This window comes from Corythoichthys intestinalis, chromosome 5, assembly GCF_030265065.1.
Source record: "Corythoichthys intestinalis isolate RoL2023-P3 chromosome 5, ASM3026506v1, whole genome shotgun sequence".
NCBI lineage: Eukaryota > Metazoa > Chordata > Actinopteri > Syngnathiformes > Syngnathidae > Corythoichthys > Corythoichthys intestinalis.
The window spans coordinates 15533132-15554597 of record NC_080399.1 but is presented as its reverse complement, the minus strand read 5'-3'; the positions used below and the strand labels follow the sequence as shown (position 1 = coordinate 15554597).

Genomic DNA, 21466 nt, shown 5'->3' with positions numbered 1-21466 from the left:
GCCCTCCTGTTCAAAATTTTTCCTCCCCCAGAAAATTGAGTTTTCAAGCTTTCCAATGATGTATCGCACGTGCATATCGGACAATTTAGAAATTTGGCCAAATTGGGGGTCTCAGAGCGGCACGTCACCATTTTCCGCCATATACATCTGCTAACGCCGCCAAGTCTGTCATTTCTGAAAAAATAACATCTGAAAGTGGAAAAAAAATCTTTGAACCTGAAAATATCAACTTTGTAACTGAAAAAAAATCAAGTTTTTTTCACTTTTGAAATGTTCAAGAAGAAAAATCAAACATTGTTTAAAAACTTTTTGTTTTGTTTTTCAGGTTACAATACTTTTGGCCTTGATCATAGTTAAAAGTTTTCATGTTCTTGCTTTGAAACAGTTTTCAGTGACCAATAGGTAGGCACTGTGGCAGTGTTGTTATAAAAGAAAGAAAAAACCTTTGGGGTGAATGAGCTAAAACGGATGTCGACCTTAAGCCATGCGGAGAAGTAAGACATAACAAGTACAGCATAGTTTTTATATCACAAATGCTCTGAAGACTACATCTATTTAACATTTGGGCACTCATCTTCCAACTTTTTAATTTTGATCCATTTTCACTGATGTAAATACTACAATTTGTGTATATCTAACCCAAACTTTAGCGGACAACACCCAGAAGCAACATTTGAACTTGCTCCCTACTGCCAGCTCCAAGCCTGTAATTCTCCCCACGCCAGACATCTGCAACAATTTTTCCCGGCCGCCGCAAAAGGGCAAAATAGAAACTTGGAGGCCTGAAGCTGTCATTTGGCCGTGTATAAATAAAGAGGCTAGAGCGAGAGAGGTGGTTAATATGAGGGGGAGATCAGAAATTTGGGAGGTCAGAAGCCCAGGACGCCCATGTCATGACATATTAAACCTTTAGAACATGGCTGGGGGCCATAAACAGCTGGACGTGCAATATTGCGGAAGAATTGCAGTAACACTTTTGAGAAAACTATTTACTAGAATAACTCAGCGATTAATAATTTAAATAATATTATCACACATAGACGTCAAATCCATTTGAACTGGGAGGATGGCAGCGAATGAACAAAGGTTCATTCGCTGCCACCCTCCCAGATCAAATGGATTGGACATGTATCGTCGTCAAAGGAGTTTCATTTACGCTTCTGTTTAGCAGCTGACTGCTGTTCAGCTGGTTGGCCCACATGTTGCATGTTCTACATATAATCTAAATCTATATATTTGGAAGATTAAAGAGGAGCAAGAGGGGACCCGCCTGTGAATTAGAACCTACTTGGCTCTGTGTAAGTACAAGTTTAAATGCAGGGTGGAGGTGCACAGGCAGGACCACAAGAACACAGCTTTGACACGAAGTCCAGTCCAGTTGGGAAGGAAAGGCATGTAGCAAAAAACATCATCAGGGAAGTAAAGTTAAGAAAAGAAATAACAGTTTTTAAGCATTTTTCTTCCAGGTTAATGCTGGAGTGAGTGAATTTATTTAGTTATCAAGAAAAAAAAGGGGGGGGGGACAGATACATACAGGATATTCTAAATAAATTGACAGTAATTAATCCTAGCCTAAATTATAGAATTACAATGTAAATAAAAAAATTATATCTTTGTTTTTTTGCATTTTTCATCAATAGTTTTTCAGCACAACGCTTAATTTTGTGTCATTAGGACACGTATTTACTCATATGTTCATATTAGTTTGTTAATGTACAATATATGCTATCACATTGGCTACATTTAATATTACTTGTTTGCTCTCCCTCTGCGAACACAATTCCTTACTCAAATATGCTTCATCTCTTGTATTACAAACACGCGCTAGAAAAACGGTAAACATTTCATAGCAGGCTACCATTAACCACTCTGTCATCATGATTAAAGATGTTTCCAAATAAAAGTCATAATTGGGTCAAAGGGAAAGACAAAACCAATGTATAAATGACTGTCATGTGAAAGAAGGTTGCAAATATACATATGCAATGGCAAATTTCTTAGACCTCTGATAACCGATATCGCCTCAGCTTTGTGCTGTCAGCCCCCAATACAAAGTAAAAACTACACAAACAAAAGCAAACTCTTTCTCAAAGTATTTAAGTATGCAAATGGAGGATTTCTTAGACCTCTGAAACAGGAGAAAATATTACAACAAGGGAGGCTCCCGATCTGATCATGTAGAAATCGGGCCATTTTTCAGAGGATCGAAGGTTGGAAAGGATTGGGTTTTTAATTTAAAATATATATTAAGGGCTAAAAGGAAACAAAATATTCCAGAAATACAACGGCATTGCCAAAAGAAACAAAAATATCAACGTTTTATTCTCCGCAACAAGCCTGGAAATAGCAGAAGAAGGAGTAAGGTAAACAGTAAAGTACTGTAACATGTTTGGAACTTTTGTTCAAATTAAAAGAAAAAGAAAAAAAAAAAGACTTTCTCAGTATCGGATCGGGACTCTAATGGCAAATTCTCAAAATAAGGTGACTCGGACTTCAACGCAAAAATCGATCGATCGGGATATCCCTAATTAATTTGCAAAAAAAAAAAAAAAAAGACACCGCCTTCTAGTGCAGCCATTTGTGATGTCACTTATAATAGCAAACGCATACTGACACTGATACTGTGCCATAGACTTCACTATCAGTTGACGAGACAGCTTCTACAGACATTGCGCCACAGCTTCCCGTAGGGGGTCTTGACAGGCAGAGCGCTTTGGAAGCTTTCACTGCAAAAAACTCAAACACTCTTCGTTCTAACGCCGGATTTAGGTGGAAATAGGACAAAGTTTTTGTGCATAAAAGCAGGCAGGAGTGTCTCAAGAATGCTTTGGTCGAGGATTCAAGGTAATTGTTATATAAAACAGCACCATACATGCACTTTAAAATGTGGAACATGAAAAATATTAGTGTAACTGTAGCTTGAAATATTTGCGTAAAATGAATGATAACTGCCCGTTTTATTTGTTTGTTTGTTTTTTGTTTTGCTTTTGACCAAGAATTTAAACTGTTTTACGTTCATATCAAAAGAAATTTCGGGATTTACGCATTTATTTACAAGAATTTTCAACTTAAAAAGCTCTTTGTTTTGTGATGACCGCCATGTTGGATTTTGTATCCATACACAGTAGTACATTCAAATAATCAGGTCATTTTCGGTCAACTACCCGTTTTTTTTTCTTTTTTGGGCAAAACCTAGTAATTTAGACATTTCTGCGTCGACATAAAAAACAATTCGGCTTTTACGTGTTTTATGTAACATTTCAATCTAAAAATGACAAGGGCCAAATAGCCGGCAAGACGTGCCGAGGCAATAGTTACATTGTAAGTAAATCACTAAGTAAATTCTGATTGTGTATAGAAAAATGCAAAATGTGCTTTTGTTGAGTAAAATTAAGATGATTCTGCAAGGTTTCCTCAAGTATTAAGTTTCTGAAAATTGAGTGATTAGGTGTTGAAAACTTATGTCAAAATTGACAAATTGACATTGAATAACAAAAATTTAAGTTGCTATTTTGGGCAAGAACTTGACTACTATGATATGTTAAATGTTGCTGTTGATCCTGAAAATATATGTGATTATCTCCGCATTTGGTGATTTTTGTGCATCTAGCATAAAATCTGAGAATTGTATAGCCATTTTAAGATTTCTAATACTTATATAAAAAACAATTAGTCAGGATTTTATGAGGGAACGACTTAGAATTTTTTGATGCCGCTGCTCACGGAGACTCATATATGCCTAAGAGAGGTGCCTGTTTTGGTTTTAGGTCGCTAGCAGCTTTGGTTTTGAAAATATTTTAAAGTTTTTGAAAATAGGTCCCCTACAGAGTGGCCCTCCGCCCTGTTGCCCGTCAACTGATAGTGAAGTCTATGCCTGAGCACAAATGCATGTGATAATCAGTATTCATGCCGTCATCAGATCTGTCTGCCCCCATTTTAGCCACTTCCTGGAAATATTTTTCTTCATTATTCCACATCATGTTTTTTCAAAATTTCAAATAGGATTCTTTCCTCTGTGGTGCACATGATTAAGGTGTTGTCTTTCCTTTTAAGTCATGGGATGGAATTTTGTAGAAAACAGGGCAGCATAAATACAATAAATACAACAATGAACATGCTGAAAGAACTGCAAATCCAAAGTGCGCCATGATGTCGCTTCATATCAATTTGGCTGATGCTTGCGAAAAGTGGAGTGGATAATTTGTCCCGTCCGTCTACCAGTTGAATAGGTTCAGGAAGTTCTGTAGGCCGTCCTCTCCGAGGAAGTCGAAGGAGCCCTGGGAGGAGCCCAGGTGGATGAGCAGGAGCACCAGCAGGACTATAGCCAGGAGAGGAATCAACAGGTTCCAGCCGGCTGCCAGGATGTTGTACCACTTGGCTTTATCCGAGCACTCCTGGGCCAACTGCAGGTTACCCTGGGTCTTCTGGTCCCGGGCCTTACAACACAAGGGAATGATTATTGGACTGTAATATAGGAAGTACGGGGAAATAACCAAATACGAATAACATCTGCACTTTACCTGAGTATTAATTTTTTAGGTGACTTGTATTTTCGTAACAGACTTGAGATAGGATTAGAATTGTCTGATGACTTTTTAACAGAGATGGGTAGAGTAGCCAAAAATTTTACTCAGGTAAGAGTGGCGTTCATTCAAAATAATATTACTTGAGTAAAAGTAAAGGTTGTCATCCAAAAAATGTACTCAAGTACAAGTAAAAAAGTATTTGGTGAAAAGAATACTCAAGTAATCAGTAACATTGGGAGTAACTGCTTACATTTTTGTATGATTTTTTTTAAACAACGGTATTTTTTTCTCAGCACATTGAAAAAAAGTATTAACTGTTTCTATAATGATACTATACAATAACCCACATTCAGCCAAAGAAATAACCCCCCCCCCCCCGCAAAAAAACATTAAATTCCAGCGAGAGAGGAAAAAATAACAGAAATGAAGCATTATTCGTCCAAAGAGCATGAGTGCCCTCTAGTGGAGTTAGTTCCTAGTTTGAATAGAAGAGCAGTAGCATCAACGTGATGGGCAACCGTCATAGTTACTATTATGAAATGAAAAGGACCATATCTCCGGTTTTCCTGGTCAATCGAAGCCAAATAAAAACTGGTAAAGAGGTTAAAATCTGAGATTTCGAGTCATGTTGAGGGCAGCGCTCTATGTCAAATACTTCATTTTTATTCAGTGCTTTAAAGACGCCATGTGATTGAACAGGCTAGCGTGATCATAGAACGACAAGCTTGCATCTGATTGGTATATTTGAGTCATGTGATTATTATTGCAACGTCTGGTGAAATTGCCACTCTTGGCATTGCTGGCAAAATAATAAATAAATAAATTTAATACTGTATGTTGAATAAAGAGCAAAAATGTAACAACTCTTGTGTAGCTCATAGTAGCGGGGTAAAAGTTTTTTTCTTCACAAATGTACTCAAGTAAAAGTAAAAAGTATGGCAAAGTAAAACAAGCCTTAGGAGTACATTTTTCTCAAAATGTTACTCATTTAAATGTAACGGAGTACATGTAACACGTTACTACCCACCTCTGCCTTTTAACCGATAACAATATCCGATATTATCCAACTCCAAAAATCCGATACCGATATCCGACCGATACAGATATATGCGGTCGTGGACTAAACATATTATGGCTAATTGTATTGTGATCAGTGTTGTTAATACCTGCGTGACTAACGGCGTTATTTTTTTTCCAGTAGTGATTAATCTAATTAATTACTTTTCTCATCTTTGCTAAGCCGTTACCGTTACTGAGGATGTAAAGGTGTGCGTTACTTTGCTTTACTACGTTGGTCGAATGACACGAGAAAAGTCTGCAAGATACGAAGAGAGAAGAGCGGGAGTGGGAAAGAGGGAGTTGTGACGCTGTATCAAACGCGATGCTAGGCTAGGTGGCTCCAATAATACCTGACTGTTGTCGACAGCCTACAAACTACTCTCATATGATGCCATGCTAGATATCACATTTATACGAACTTGATGAGAAATGACAGACTCGGCGGCGTTAGCAAATGTATAGAGAAGTAGATGCGAAATGATACACTTGCCGGCGTTAGTAAACAGCTGCCATCTTAAAGCAGTAAACTTCTCAGAAAGGCTCTGTTGTAGAGAACCTTCCTAGCGAACCTAAGTATCTAAAATACTCCTAAATCGGCAAAATCTTGACTTGAATCTATCTTAAAATGATGAAACAGTTTTAAAACTTTCACGTGTGGAAAGTAGACAGAATTGAACTAATGCAGTAACAAGAGCAATTTTAACAACTTTAAAGGTTGATTCACAACATTAAATGACTTCCAAAGATAGCAAAGGTTACAATCTAATTATCGCAATATCCACAATACCCCTGTGTCTAGTTAAGTTTAGGGTAAAGAATTGGGCTAGGGCAACTGTCCCAAAAATAATTTGAACTTCACATAGTGGGACCTATGTTTTTTTTGTTTTGTTTTGTTTTTTTGAATGGAAAAAAAACATGAAAAGTAAAACCAGTTACTTTGCCAAGTAACTAATTACTCTTACACTTAGGTAACTTAGTTACTAACTCAATTACCTTTTGGGAGAAGTAATTTGTAACTGTAATTAATTTTTTTTTTTTTTTTTTAAAGTAAGATTAACAACACCGATTGTGATGCCCCACTGGATGCTATAATAATGATAAATGTAACAACTTCAAGGATTTCCCAAATAAACATTCTGTGAAAAAAGAGAGGACAACTTCTACTGAAGTTTTGGGGAAAAGTGCCTGTAGTGCACCACTGTCTTATTGTTGAAATCAAAATAGTGCAAACATATTTTTTTTTGGATCAAGTACAATTGCAAATTGTGAATAAAGGCACTTTCACATTAGACCAAGAGGACCAAAGTCCAGTTGGAGAGCTACCACACAACAACACTTGCAAATGACTTGTTGAAAAAGTTCAGTATTCACACTGTGCCAATAAAACTTTCCGAGTAGCACCATGTGGATGAAAGGTGCACTCATTGATTGGACAAATTTAGAAGAGGATATATCTCCCTCCTGGCAGGGGAGGAAGCGTGAAGCGTCACAGCAGCTGCCCGTAATGTTGCATAAGCGCACCATGGTCCGCTTGCGTTCACAAGCGAAGCAGGGTGCACTTAAATTGGACTGAGACCCACAATTTTTTTAGCAGGCCAGAGGTCCGAATTAGAGTTCAAATGTGCGTTACATTCACAAAACGAAGCGGACAATCTAAGAAAAAGAACTCCGGTCCGTTTAAAACCGACAAAACAGTGCTAGTGTGAAAGCACCCTAAGGCACTGCCATTTGCATATTGGCCCAAAACCGATAAAATCAGACAACTGTAGTGAGGACCTGTTGGGAGTTGTGACATGCTCCCAAAGTTTGGGATTAGGTTTTGGGTCAGGGCTCGGTCTAGGACAAAAGGCCATAGGCTATGACGGTAGAGTCAAACCCTCGGCCCAGGGTCCAGATCCAGCCCGACACATCATTTTGTGCGGGCTGCAAAAGTAAATCATGTGCACTGACTTCATGTTTAGAGAATATGTATTGTTTTGTTTTTTCTTAAAATAAAATATAAATCTTTACAATTTTTACTTATTTTTTGTATGTTTGATTAAAAGTAAAAAATAAATGTAAAAAAATTAGATACTGTGGCGGCTTATAGTCAGGTGCGCCTTACAGTCCGAAAATATGGTATATAATATTGGCAATATAGATAAATACAAATACGGTAATTTTCTGACCGTACGGCGCACCTGACTATAAGCCTCTACCCACCACATTTGACACAAAAACTGCATTTGTTCATAGATAAGCCACACAGGACTATAAACTACAGCTGTCCTCACTTTATTATGGGGTATCTACATCAAATAATATTAACCGGTAACACTTTGTTTGACAGCGGCATCATAATACTGTCATAGAACTGTCATTATTATGACATGACACTGTCATGAGCATTAAGGAATGCTTATGACAGACGTCGTTTAGTGTCATCTGGCAAATTATCTCACTTTTGAATGGAAGGAAAAAATCCGAGCTTGGACATACTGTACATGGCGTTAGTGACAAAATTTGCCGGATGACACTTAATGACATTCGTCATCAGAATTCATTAATGCCAATGACAGTGTTATGTCATAATTATGACTGTCTTATGACAGTCTTTGACGCCACTGTCAAACAAAGTGTTAGCTATTAACCCAAATAAATTAGCAAATAAGCCGCACTGGACTACAAGCCGCAGGATTCAAAATGAGTGAAAAAAGTAGCGGCTTATAGTCCAAAAATTACGGTATAAACATTTACAACAGTGGTTTTTAACCTGGGTTCGATCGAACCCCAGGGTTTCGGTGAGTAAGTCTAAGGGGTTCGGTGAAGATACAGAATTGCAGAGCCCTATGCTAATTAAATCTAGGCAAAGTAGATTTTTAGACCAGGTTTTGAACAGTTTTGCTCCCAATTTACAGGCTTAATCCATTCAACTGCTGGTTCTCAATCTGATGGGAGGACGAACTGGTTTGCTCAGTGGAAGGCTGACTCGCACTTGGTATGAGGGAATACAACAGAACAATGGGCAGTGTGGTCACAGATTTTTTACCTGTTTATAAAACATGCTGTCAAAATGAGAACGAGTGTTGTGTGGAAAGGATTTAAATCGATAGTGGAAGATGCTACAGAAAACCGTGTCGGCCTTGCCAAATGCACCAAATGTGGCGCTTTGCTCTCGTACGAGAGCAGAAAGACTGGCACCTTGACGCTGAGTAGCCATTTTAAAAACTGCACTGGCCTAAAAGATGATATTAGTCAAGCATCGTTATTATCATTTGTTAATCTTGGTGTGGCACACTGATTGACAAGAAAATATGAAATTGGCACACCACACCAAAAAGGTTGCCCTGATCTATTGGTTAGGAAACGATCCTATCAAATCGATGGAAAGGCAAAACATACACATTGCTTCAGACTCGGGTTAGGGTTAGCGCCAAGAACATGAGTTTAGGTTTTCAGTGAGGACTGATAGTGAGATGGTTATTCGGACTTGCTTAGTCCTGAGCTTAGGCTTTCCCCAAATACATGTCTTCAGTCATGAAACCACTAGTCTTCGAAAGCTTCTCAGGTTCAAGGCTGTTTCAGCTGTTGAATTTCTGAGCAAGCCAGCCTTCTTCTTCGCTCTCCAATTTCTCTTGCCCACTCGCCCACCAGGAACATGGCAATTACGCCATTTTTAACCACCCGCATGAAGCCACTCAGCATCTTTAATTAGGGACTGCTGCTGGTGCATGAAAACTTTAGTGTGCTCTATGGCGCGCCGTTTGTAAAGCAGTACATGCTAAAAGTTACGACATAATTTTCTCACATTTAGCACCACAGTGTTTAAAATGTTTTAAAATTTTTAGTCACTTTTTTTTTGCACATTTACAACGCAATTTAGTAACTTAAATATTTAGTTTTTAATAGGACATTTTAGACCTGACTGTTTAAATCCAGAACTAAATATTTAATTTTAATCATAATTTTATATCCTATATCCTAAATGTTAGATCTGGAAACGGCTGGAACTAAATATTTAGCTTAATATGCAAATTCACGTGACTGGAGACCGGAAGTAACAAAATAAAAGCTGGAGCAACTCAGACTGTCTGCTTACGTTGATTAAAAATGAATAAAACCTACTCAACGGTGGCAGTCTGTCGGCTCTTGGACATGAGTCATTGTGATTATAACAATATATACTGTAGCTAAAATACACATTTAGGTGAAACTATTTAAAGAGTATTTTGTGTGCGCCAGCTTTTATTTTGTTACTTCCGGTCTCCAGTCATGTGAATTTGCATATTAAGCTACATATTTAGTTCCAACTGTTTCCAGATTTAACATTTAGGATGCAGGACATATAATTTAAGATTTAAATTAAAATATTTAGTTCTGGATTTAAACAATCAGGACAAAAAAAATATTTACTTTGCAAAATAATGTTTTAAAAGGCAAAAAACAGGGACTCAAGATTTTACACCACATTTTAAACACTGTGTGGCGCTAAATATGAGAAAATGTCGTAATTTTCAGCATGTACTGCTTTACAAACGGCGCCCCATAGTGCTCTAGTTTCTTTGGGGGGACTTTTGGCTAACCTAACCTGCCACGATGGGAGTCATCTGACCATTTTCAGTGTTTTTAGAGTTTACATAGTGAGACAAAAGTCTGACAAACCACCTGAAATATTCGTCCTACCTTGATGGAGTACAGCAGAGCCATGAATCCCAAGCAACAGAAGTTCACATACAAGGTGTTGCACAGAGACCAGAAGATGTAGTCCCGCGGGGGGTCTTTGCCCAGGTTGCCCATGTTGACCACGGTGGAACCAGCCGGTTTGCGGGCAGACTTGCAGTTGGTGAGAGGCGTGCAGTCAGAAGGGAAGTTGTACGCGTAGTTGTACGAATGGTTGTCCATGGTTCAATCCGATCAATGCGGCTCAGCTTTTCGTTCAAGTGTTCGAGGTTCAGTGGAGAGGAGGCCCCCCAAGCTGGAGCCTTAAATGAGCCACTGGAAAAGGGAGGCGACTATGGGTACGTTCTTTTCATATACGCCTGCTCTGTCATTATGTGGTCGGCCTGACAGAGTCTAAAATAAGCGACAAGTAAACGGGAAATGTTGAGGGAGAGGATGGATTTTTCTTTCTTTTTGCAGGTTAAACTCATTAGCTGCCATTGATAATGATTGAGAAGCTTGATGTGTGCACTAGCAACAAGGAATAAGCTTATTTGACCAAATGCAAGGAGGCGGGAAGGCCAAGCAAGGTAGTTATGAATTCAAAAATGTTGTAATGTAGAAAAGGCCAGAAAAACAAGGTATAAACAAAACTCTGGAAGTGAACAATAGACTGGTATCAAAAGCAATTGACTAACAAACCGGAAACACAGGGGGCAGGATACAACAAGTGAAATCAATAGGCGATGATTAGCGATGGTGAAATGAAGCCTCATTAGGCATTGAACCACTTGAGCCAACTTGCTCGAGAAAGGGTTCATTACTCAAAGCTTCATGTGAGCACGGTACTACCTGTGGCTCTTCAGCGTTGCCGCTGACGCTCGTCCCCAATTTTCAAAGGATGCTGTTGCGATTCACGACTGCAGAATACAAGATTGGACCTAAGAGCTGAAAACAATTGGGGGGGATGCGTACAAGGGTTTATTAATACAAACAAAACAAAAATGTGATCGCGGAAAAGGGGGAATGACAAAAAGGGTCCGTGACAAGAGGTCGACGGGGATCAAATAACACTAAACTAAGCAGTGGGCAGAGCCAATAAGGTAAGGAGGAAAACACGGACAAGACTAAAAAAGCAGTTTCTGCTCTTGCACCCCTCTTTCAAATAAACTGCTGTATTTTAAGCCAAAAGAACTGTTGTGTTTGATAGAACAATAGCAGATTCATGTTGAATTAAGCTCCCGAACTATTTTTAATTTGTCCGTTTTACCCTGCAAACCCTCGTTTACAGGCGTCGCGCAATCGCTTCTGTTTCAACCCAGCCATAAAATAATCATATATATGATTCAAAATCTCTGTCATTTCTAGCTTAGAATCATTAATTGATGTATTTTTATTTTATTTATTCATTCATTTTTTCTTTAAAAAAAAAAAAAAACGACTTTAAAAAATTATTCACTCGCATATTTTAAACTTTTTAACAAATTACGCCACAATGAAAAAAACGTGTCAGTAAATAAGTCACGGATATCTACCTCATAACTATTGCTCAATTGTATTTTATTGTTACTGTTGCATTTTCCCTGATAAGTTAGATGATAGATAATCGATCTAAACAAAGAAAAATTGAAGATAAAAAAACGTTTTAAAGGGTAAATATATGAAAAAGAACATCTCGACCACTCCTTAATGTCTTCGATTTCTGCATAGCAACCCTTGTTACAGTGGGTACAGTATTTGATTCACTGCCGATTTTGCTGATTTTCCCACTTGCAAATCATGTAGAGGTCTGTAATTTGTATCATAAATTCTCTTCAACTGTGAGGGACAGAATCTAATACAAAAATCCAGAAAATCATTGTATTTTTTTTAAATAATAAATTTGTATTTAACTGCATGAAATAAGTACTTGATACATTACCAAGTAGTCAATATTTCGGCTCTCAGTTCTTTTTTAAGAACCCCTCCTGTTCTCCACTCATTACTGGAAGTAACTGCACCTGTTTGAACTTGTTACCTGTATAAAAGACACCTGTTCACATGCTCAAACAAACAAACTCCAACCTCTCCACAATGGCCAAGACCAAAGAGCTGTGTAAGGACATCAGGGATAAAGTAATAGACCTGCACAAGGCTGGGATGGGCGACAGGAAAATAAGCAAGCAGCTTGGTGAGAAGGTAACAACTGTTGGAGCGATTATTAGAAAATGGAAGAAGTTCAAGTTGACGGTCAATCTGCCTCGTTCTGGGGCTCCATGCAAGATCTCACCTCGTGGGGCATCACTGATCATGAGGAATGTGAGGGATCAGCCCAGAACCACACGGCAGGACCTGGTCAATGACCTGAAGAGAGCTGGAACCACAGTCTCGAAGAAAACCATCGGAAACACATTACGCCGTCATGGATTAAAATCCTACTGTGCACGCAAGGTCCCGCTGCTGAAGCCAGTGCATGTCCAGACATGTCTGAAGTTTGCCACTGACCATCTGGATGATCCAGAGGAGCAATGGCAGAAGGTCATGTGGTCGGATGAGACCAAAATTGAACTTTTTGGTCTAAACTCGGCTCGTCGTGTTTGGAGGAAAAAGAAGGATGAGTACAACACCATCCCAACCGTGAAACATGGAGGAGGAAACATCATTTTTGGGGGCTACTTCTCTGCCAAGGGTACAGGACGACTGCACCGTATTGAGGGGAGGATGGATGGGGCTATGTATCGCCAGATCTTGGCTGACAACCTCCTTCCTTCAGTGAGAGCCCTGAAGATTGGTCGTGGCTGGGTCTTCCAGCATGACAACGACCCAAAGCACACAGCCAAGGCAACTAAAGAGTGGCTCCGTAAGAAGCATCTTAAGGTCCTGGAGCGGCCTAGCCAGTGACCAGATCTGAACCCAAAAGAAAATCTATGGAGGGAGCTGAAAGTCCGTGTTGCCCGGCAGCAGCCCATAAACCCGAAGGCTCTGGAGAAGATCTGCATGGAGGAGTGGGCCAAAATCCCTCCTGCAGTGTGTGCAAACATTGTCAAGGACTACAGGAAACATTTGGCATCTGTAATAGCAAACAAAGGTTTCTGTACCAAATATTAAGTTCGATTTTTGTGATGTGTCAAATACTTATTTCATGCAATTAAATGCTAATTTATTATTTAAAAATCATACGTGATTTTCTGTTTTTTTGTATTAGATTCCATTCCTCACAGTTGAAGAGAACTTATGATACAAATTACAGAACTCTACATGCTTTGCAAGTGGCAAAACCAGCAAAATCGGCAGTGTATCAAATACTGGTTCTCCCCACTGTATAATACCATGTTTCACCCATAAAATCCCCCCAAAAACTGGCTGTGGCCATTCACATCTGTGTCTTGACACTCGGTGATACATGCTACATGGAGTTTTTTGATTGAAACAAGGTAAGTACGCTAGAATATCTCATAAAAATCGTGGCATTTTTAATTATGCTCTCTCATGCTCTCACCTCCAGTGAGGGGTTTCGCTGTTTAATTTTTTTTTTTTTTTTTTTTAAATGCCCTCCAGTAAAAAAATTTTCTTCCCCCAGAAAATTTAGATTTTAAGCTTTCCAATGATGCATCACACATGCATTTCGGACAATTTTGAAATTTGGCCAAATTGGGGGTCTCAGAGCGGAACTTCAAGTCACCTGAGTGTTTTCCGCCATAAGAAAAAAAAAGAACAACTCAATAGCTGCACAAAGTAGAGGAATCACAAAACAAAAAACAGCTGACGAACAAGCTAACAAAATACAATGAGCCTCGAAAGTACAAGTGTCTAATGGCGATCAGCAAGTTAATATCTCGGCACCCTTTCTTGGGTTGCCTGCGTTTAAATACGCAGCTGATGAGCACTGGATGTACCTGCATCCAGGGAACACAGCCCATACTCTGCAATGAAAAAATTGACAAGCAGTCGAATGTGACAGATGCATTTTACGAGCAGAGCGTCTGTGGAGCGGCTCGATCGGTTCACGTGAGGATTGCAAGATCGGGCGAGATTAGCTGGTATTTAAAGATAACACTACAACAACCATTTGCGTTTCAGACCCGGTGTATTGGTCAGCTTTCTTTCTTAAAGTGATCCTCTACCTTAAAGAGTATGTAGCGGCAAAGGGGGTGTGAGACATCAATAGAACCGTTATGTGCCAAGATAACAAATATTGATAAAGTTAACAAAAAAATCAATCACATTAATGAGTAATTATCGAAAATAGATCGAAAATGACGAACATTTCCGAAAGTGTTCCGGAAACAGCCGAATGGGGCGGAGACGTCACGACAAGTGATTGACAGTCGAGGCGGAGCCAGGTGCCATTGTTTTTTAATGACGAGAGAGTACCGTTGGGGTTTGTTTGACCAAAACATCACAAAAATGGTTCAAAACTGCTGTGCTATGTGGTGTACAAATAGTTATTTATCGGAATATAGTATCCATGAGGTTCTGAACGCGAAAAAAAAAAGCTGGACTACACAGACAATGGGTAAAGTTCGTCCATGCAAAGAGGGCTAATTTTCTAGACACAGCCTCCAGCACGCTTTTCTGTGGTGCGCATTTTCCACCTGAAAGCTTCTCGAACTATGGACAAGAGAAATCGGGTTTTGCTAAAAGATTGCTGCTCAAAGGAGATGCGGTGCCGACCATACAGGTGTAGCCACCTAAATGTCCCGAGATATCAAGAAAGGGGACGATGACTGGTAAAGGAGGCTAAAGCTAAGCAAAGGAGGGGAGCAGCCAAGCTCGAAATGGCCAGAGTGAGTACTCTTTTATAGTAAAAAAATGTCACGCATTAGATACAGGACTGGACACATGTATAAATTATCGTTCGTAAAATATATAGAACAAATCCTCTGATCCCATTCATATTTGTGTCTGTTGGCAGAGCGAAAAGCCATGATAGTGCAATAAATGATAATTATTCTATGCATTCCTTTATTTTGCAGTCACGGTGTATCAGCTTCACAAAAAGAAATGCAAAACAAATCATTGGTGTTTCCCACACGATCTGCTGCCGATGTTTCATCAGTGTCATTGCTCCCCTCAATGACCGTTTCATTACGCTGCATTGGCGTTCGTTTGGGCTCAAATTGGTAACCTAAAACACCGATTAAAGCTTCGTAACTCTCCTCGTCACCATTAGATGAACATTCGTTACGTCCTTCTACGTCGGATTCGTCGCTGAAACTAGAAACGAAATTGTCTGCCATCATCGCCGCCATTCAGTATTAAAGCACTGAGCCTTTTTCTTGTTGAAGAAACACCCCTCACTGTCAATTCTGAATTCTCTTTTATTGACAACGAGGGGTGTTTCTTCATGAGGAAACCTGGAATATGTGCAGGACGAACACAATGCATCAGCATAAACAGCTCAAAACACCCCTAATTCTCCCCTCACTAGAAGGAATTATATTGATGGAGACAGGCGCTGCCCCCCTAGTGGCCGGTCGCACTCTCTTCACTTGTCGTGACGTCACGCACACAATCTGCCAGATCTCGGGCGCCGGTCGTTTTAGCTTGACAATTGAGCCAAATTTCTCTCATTTTCTTGTGTGTAATTACACAAAGTGGCATGATATGAATACAAAAGGCATGCGTTTCTGGATAAATGATGGAATATTAAAATGTTCCCAGGGCACTACATACCCTTTAAATATATGTAGGTTCTAATAAGCCGCAATTGTTCTCTTGTACTGAAATATATTGTTAGAAACACATAAAATGTTAAATCAATGGCAATATTTTATAATATTTAGAACACATTTTGACCGATAGTTGGTGCCATGTTTTGCGGGCTCGCAGTGATGACGTAAAGGGGATCTTTCCAAATGTGTAGCAAATAGAACAATTGCGTATTGCTGCCTAAACTCGCAAAGTAAAATGCCACGATGTGCTGCTTTTGGTTGCAATTTCATGTCAAATTGAAACAAGGGAAGTGACATGAGTGGTCAAGGTGGAACTATTATTTTTTGTGAACAAATGTGCATAAGTGGAAGCTTCTCCCCTTTTTGGTCCCTGTATGCACGTATCCTACCTACCACGCATTACAACTAGGGGTGCAACGGTTCGGTAAGCCCACGGTTCGGTTTGAACCTCGGTTTTGGGATCACGGTTTCGGTTCGGTTTGCGTTATTTTTGTTTTTGTTTTCTTTAAACTGCCTTTATTTTGCTTTCTAAAAAAATGAAATAAACACTTAAAATGTAATTATTTTCGACTGTTAAAATACCTCTTAGCTCTTTGGCTAGTGTAGTGACTGACTACTAAAATACACACACAGTAGTAAAAAAGTTACCTGGCAAAGTAACTGGTGATACTTTGATGTTTTTTTTTTTTCCATTAAAAAAAAAAAAAAAACAGAAACCTTTGCTATGTTTGGAGGTGATTTAATGTTGTGAATCAACCGTTAAAGTTGATAAAATTGCTCCCGTTTTTGCATTAGTTCCTTTCTGTCTACTTTCGACATGTGAAAATTTTAAAACTGTTTCATCCTATAAAGATAGACTCAAGTCAAGATTTTGCCGATTTAGGAGTATTTTAGATAAAAAGTTGCTTAGGTTCGCTCGTAAGGTTTACTACAACAGAGCCTTTCTGAGAAGTTTACTGCTCTAAATCGGCGGCTGTTTACTAACGCTACCGAGTGTGTCATTTCGCATGTAGTTCTATATGCATGAGATATCTAGGCGTAGATTGTATGTTGTCGGCTAAGTCAGGTAATATTGGAGCCACCTAGCCTAGCATCGCGTTTGCTACAGCGTCTCAACAAACACTCTTCCCTCTCCGAGTCTCTAACTTTTCTCGCGTCATTCAACCAACGCATTGTCTCGTTGCAGAAACGGTGACCAAATCTGAACGGATGAAAAAAAAATGTAATGCACGAAAAACATGCAGATTTTGAACGTAATGTACGGCGTACACATTTAAAAATGAGTGCTCACTTGTACAAATTACGACAAGACCGTACATTTTGACAGGTATGAATTATAGTCGACCATCACAGTTATGTAGTAGCATTCTGTAGCACGGGACGTCCAACTTCCAACTATCAGTGGTCAAGGCGAAACTATGTGCTTTAGCGAAATCATCTTCGATGGCTTTGCGTGCCATTTCATAAATGTCGGGGATTACGTTTTTGGAGAAATATGTCCGCGAGGGAACAATGTAACACGGGTCAAGCGTTGCAAATAAATTATCGAAGCCCGCCGTGTGTTTTCACTGGTGTCATCTTCGGGGTTGTCCTACCCTGAGAAAGTGATATCTGTGGGTAATGCTGGCTGAGGTGCCGGTGTCATGTTATAAAAGTGTTGCCATTAGCATGGGGAACAAGCGCTGAGCAATGCTTGCAATTTTATTTTTCTTCAATATTTTCTCTCCCTCCGCATTGTAATCCACGGGGAAACCAAAATGTTGCCACACTGCAGATTTGAAAGAAGCCAGTGCTTCCCCAAAATTCGGTCACTCCACTCCTGCGCTTGCCATAGCTATTTGTTTTCTTTCTTGTTTCACTTTCACTTCGCTCATAAGCGAAAGAAGGCGTTACTCGGCTTCTATTACACAGGTGCTTGACAGCGATCCGAGATTTACTTGCGGGGCGGGAATTTCTCCATAGCGGTGCTTCACGTCACACACAGGCACACAGAGCTCGATCAATTCATTCCACAAGCGTATTGAACCGAACAGGGCGAACGGAATGGTTCGGCTTTGAACCGCAAACCGGTGCACCGCTAATTACAACTGGCGCACAAACATTTTTACCTGGATCCTTAGTCAAGTAAGGGATCCATCTATTTTCTGGATCCTACGGTCCCACCGTGGCTGCAATATTGATTACGACTCTATTTTCTGGATTCAACGGTCCCACAGCGGCTTTTTGGATCAGTCTATTTTGTGGAATCGATAGCCTACTCGCGGCTGCAAAGTTGCCATGGGATCAGTCTAATTCCTGGATCTTCGAGTGAGTGAAAAAAACAGGCCCGGATGTAGGTTTACCCACCAGAGTGGGCACCAAGAAAACTTAAGGGGGCACCCCCAATGCAGGCTTTTTTTTCTACCCTCTCCGGGCTTGGGACTGGCGCAAGTAGGACACTGGCTTGTGTCGCATTGAGGCTGCATTAATTTTTTGGGGGTTTGTTTTTTGTTTTTTTCATTCATCTACCGTATTTTACGGACTATAAGTCGCGTTTTTTTTCATATTTTGGCTGGGGGTGCGACTTATACTCAGGAGCGACTTATGAGTGGAATTATTAACACATTATGATATAATTTCACATATTATTTTGGTGTTTTGCAGTGACACTGATGGTTTTGTAAAGTTGTTAGCATGTTCTTATGCTATAGTTATCTGAATAACTCTTTATAGCTATGGCCACGTTCGCGTTCTGCCTTTGGCAGTGTATGTTCAATTGTATTATTGACTTTTTTATCTTGAAATGGATGCATTTAGTTTGTGGCGCTTTCACGCCCACGTGAGGGCGCTCTCGCACTTGTTTACGTGACACGCCAGAAGAAGACGGACAGCTACGTAGCTCTGAGTGAGTGAGTGAGTGAGTGAGTGAGTGAGTGAGTGTGGGCGAGTTAGCTAGAGAGAATAGACGGATGCGAACCTACTTTCATTGTTTATGCTTTTAAATCATCTCTACAGAGGCAACGTCTGCGTGTATCATCTTTTCTGTTGTTGTTGTGTGTTTTCCACCCGCGATCGGACACTTAGAGCCAGTTGTGTGGTTGTTTGAACGATGTGCTAATGATAGCGAACGCATGCTAACCTGTTACTTATTACTAATAGTACCTAATTATCATTTATTTACGTTGATGCGAACCTGTTTTCTATCGAGGACCAAATTGATTCAGCAAATTATACGGACGTCCAGCATTGTCTTTTGGGAGTTCGCTGTATAGCCAGGACAGGTCGTAGCGTAGGACAGTATATTCACATTTCGTTGTTCATGCACTGTACACTGTACATTTATTTAGCATGTTGTTCTCTATTGTATTTTTATATTAAATTGCCTTTCAAGATGACATGTCTGTTCTATGTGTTGGATTTTATCAAGTAAATTTCCCCCAAAAATTCGACTTATACTCCGGTGCGACTTGTATATGTTTTTTTTCTCTTCGTTGGGCATTTTATGGCTGGATCGACTTATACTCAGGAGCGACTTGTAGTCCGAAAATACGGTATCTACTTATTCTCGCAGTCGGCGTGATGTCACGATTACGTCATCTTGCATTGCAAAGTGTTGCCATTTTGAGATGGGGGCACGCACAGGTAAACTTCCGTTGATAAACGTTGTCTGAAATTCATATATTTCAGCTGTGTTTTGCATCTTTTTTTCATAAAAACGTCTTAAACATGATTATCACGAGTCACTGCCGAAAGACGCGAGGAGGCGATACGACTTAAAATTAGCGTGTATTGGCCTGCAAATCTGCCCGTACAAAGTCGCAGCTGATAGCTGGATAAACAATCCAAAGGAATTGCCTGCAGTGGAGTTCGGGAACATCTACAACTACCTCATAAAGTCACCCAGTAAGTTGACGTTTATCAATTGCGCGGGATATGTACTGTGTGGAACTAAGAAAACTGGTAGTATATACGGAGTGATTATTTCTGCCGTAACCGGTAATTCACATCCAAGCGTTATTTAGCCGTAAACACGTCATGGCAAAATAACCAATTCCCTCCAGGCTGGTAATATACCGATCGACCGATCAGAGCAGTTCACGGCAAAAGAAAAATAACGCTCTGCGAATTGTCGGTTACGGTAATAATAACCACTGCCTAGTCTATTGAATCCTTGCAGCTAATTGGCGCAAAAAAAAAAAAAATCGATTAACGTTTACTCACCAGTAATAAAATGTCGGCTGCAAACGTAAATGTGCCTTAATTTAGGTTCCCACTGGCGAGAATGGTCCACAGAACCGTCTTCTTTTACTGTTCCTCGATTGATTGCTTTCAGCCATTTGCTTGTCCGTTTCTTCTCACGAGGAAGAATGAAGAACTTCAAATGCGGCTCCTAACTCTTCTTTGTGTTACAACCCGCAACACGGCAACTTTTAGTCATTCCGACGGAAAAAAAAGACCGCAAATAAGACAAAAGTTCAACGCATTTGTACTACAATGCACGGCAGAGCAACTGCTTGTGACTCGTGTTTTGTCCCCATTTCAATATGGCGACGCTTTGTTGTGACGTCATTAATACCCGGATGTCCAACTGCGAGAATGTGTCTGGAGGAGAGAGAGGAAGCGTGCTGATAACAAACGAGGTTGGAAAAACAGTTTGTTTTGGTGATTGCTTGTTTGGCGTGGTCGCGGCCAACAATAACCGTTAGTCCTGCAATAAAAAAGTAGGTGAGACCAACTCTCCGTGTGTTCTCTATATCCAGTGCTACGCTACAATAGATATTCCCGACTGCGCTGTCAGGATAGTCGTGGCTATGAACACCTTTCTCGTATCAACGACTCTGCAGACGTGGCTTTGTCTAAGCAGGTTTATTAACACTCAAAAGGGTGAAACTAAAGAAAACAAACAAAACAACACAATCAAAATAGGCACAATATATGAAATCGCATATGTACTGCCCTATCTGTAGCAAACTGCATATGAAAATATGAATAAATTAAATTAGCGGAGCGCCCGAGACGCCATTTTGCCGACCCTCTAATTCGTGGGTAATTAGCATATCACAAGTTTCAAGCTAAGTGTCATGCTACTGTCTCACTTTTTTTGCACTGAAGTACACACAGTTCACATATTTACGGTTTAAAACACATTTAAACAATACATACCGGCGATGCAACCTCAAATTTAAGGCAAAGTGGTCACAGAGACGGCGCGAACTGACTGCGGCCGTCGTCGTGTGATTCTCTACCGAACAACGTCACTTCCGTGTTGCAGTTTCATTCAAATAAAGTGCACATGAGATGCAGTAAATTAAGGCGTCCACTAGATGATGCTAATAAGACGCAAAATCAATAAAACTCATGTATTCAATCACAAAACCCATCAATCTTTTATGCATAACAGAACACCGACATTTTGATTGGGTGGGCACGACAGTGGCGCCACCAGGGGGTGGCCAGGGGTGGCCATGGCCGCCCCTATAAATTGGATGGCCACCACACTGGCCACCCCGCTTGCCAGTATATCGTTAGATTGTTATAGCATCAGTTATGCATTTCATCCCAAATGAATTCATTTATTTTGTTTTGTTTAATGCAGGGCTGTCAAATTTA

The 21466-nt window shown here is 40.0% G+C and overlaps 1 protein-coding gene across 3 annotated transcripts; it reads right to left on the bottom strand.

Moving 5' to 3' along the window:
- Nucleotides 1–1482: 1482 nt before the first annotated feature.
- ifitm5 (interferon induced transmembrane protein 5) lies at nt 1483–21105 on the bottom strand. 3 transcript variants are annotated; one of them, XM_057837111.1, is made up of 4 exons: nt 21020–21105; nt 11076–11171; nt 10248–10637; nt 1483–4436 (listed from the first exon to the last, which is right to left on the bottom strand). In XM_057837111.1, the coding sequence occupies exons 3-4, from the start codon at nt 10464–10466 to the stop codon at nt 4215–4217; spliced, it is 441 nt and encodes a 146-aa protein (XP_057693094.1). In that variant the 5' UTR covers nt 10467–10637; nt 11076–11171; nt 21020–21105; the 3' UTR covers nt 1483–4214. The 3 variants fall into 3 exon arrangements, with proteins under 3 accessions (XP_057693094.1, XP_057693092.1, XP_057693093.1); XM_057837109.1 differs by having other exon boundaries at nt 10248–10559; XM_057837110.1 differs by lacking the exon at nt 21020–21105 and adding an exon at nt 20078–20303 and having other exon boundaries at nt 10248–10559.
- Nucleotides 21106–21466: the final 361 nt, after the last annotated feature.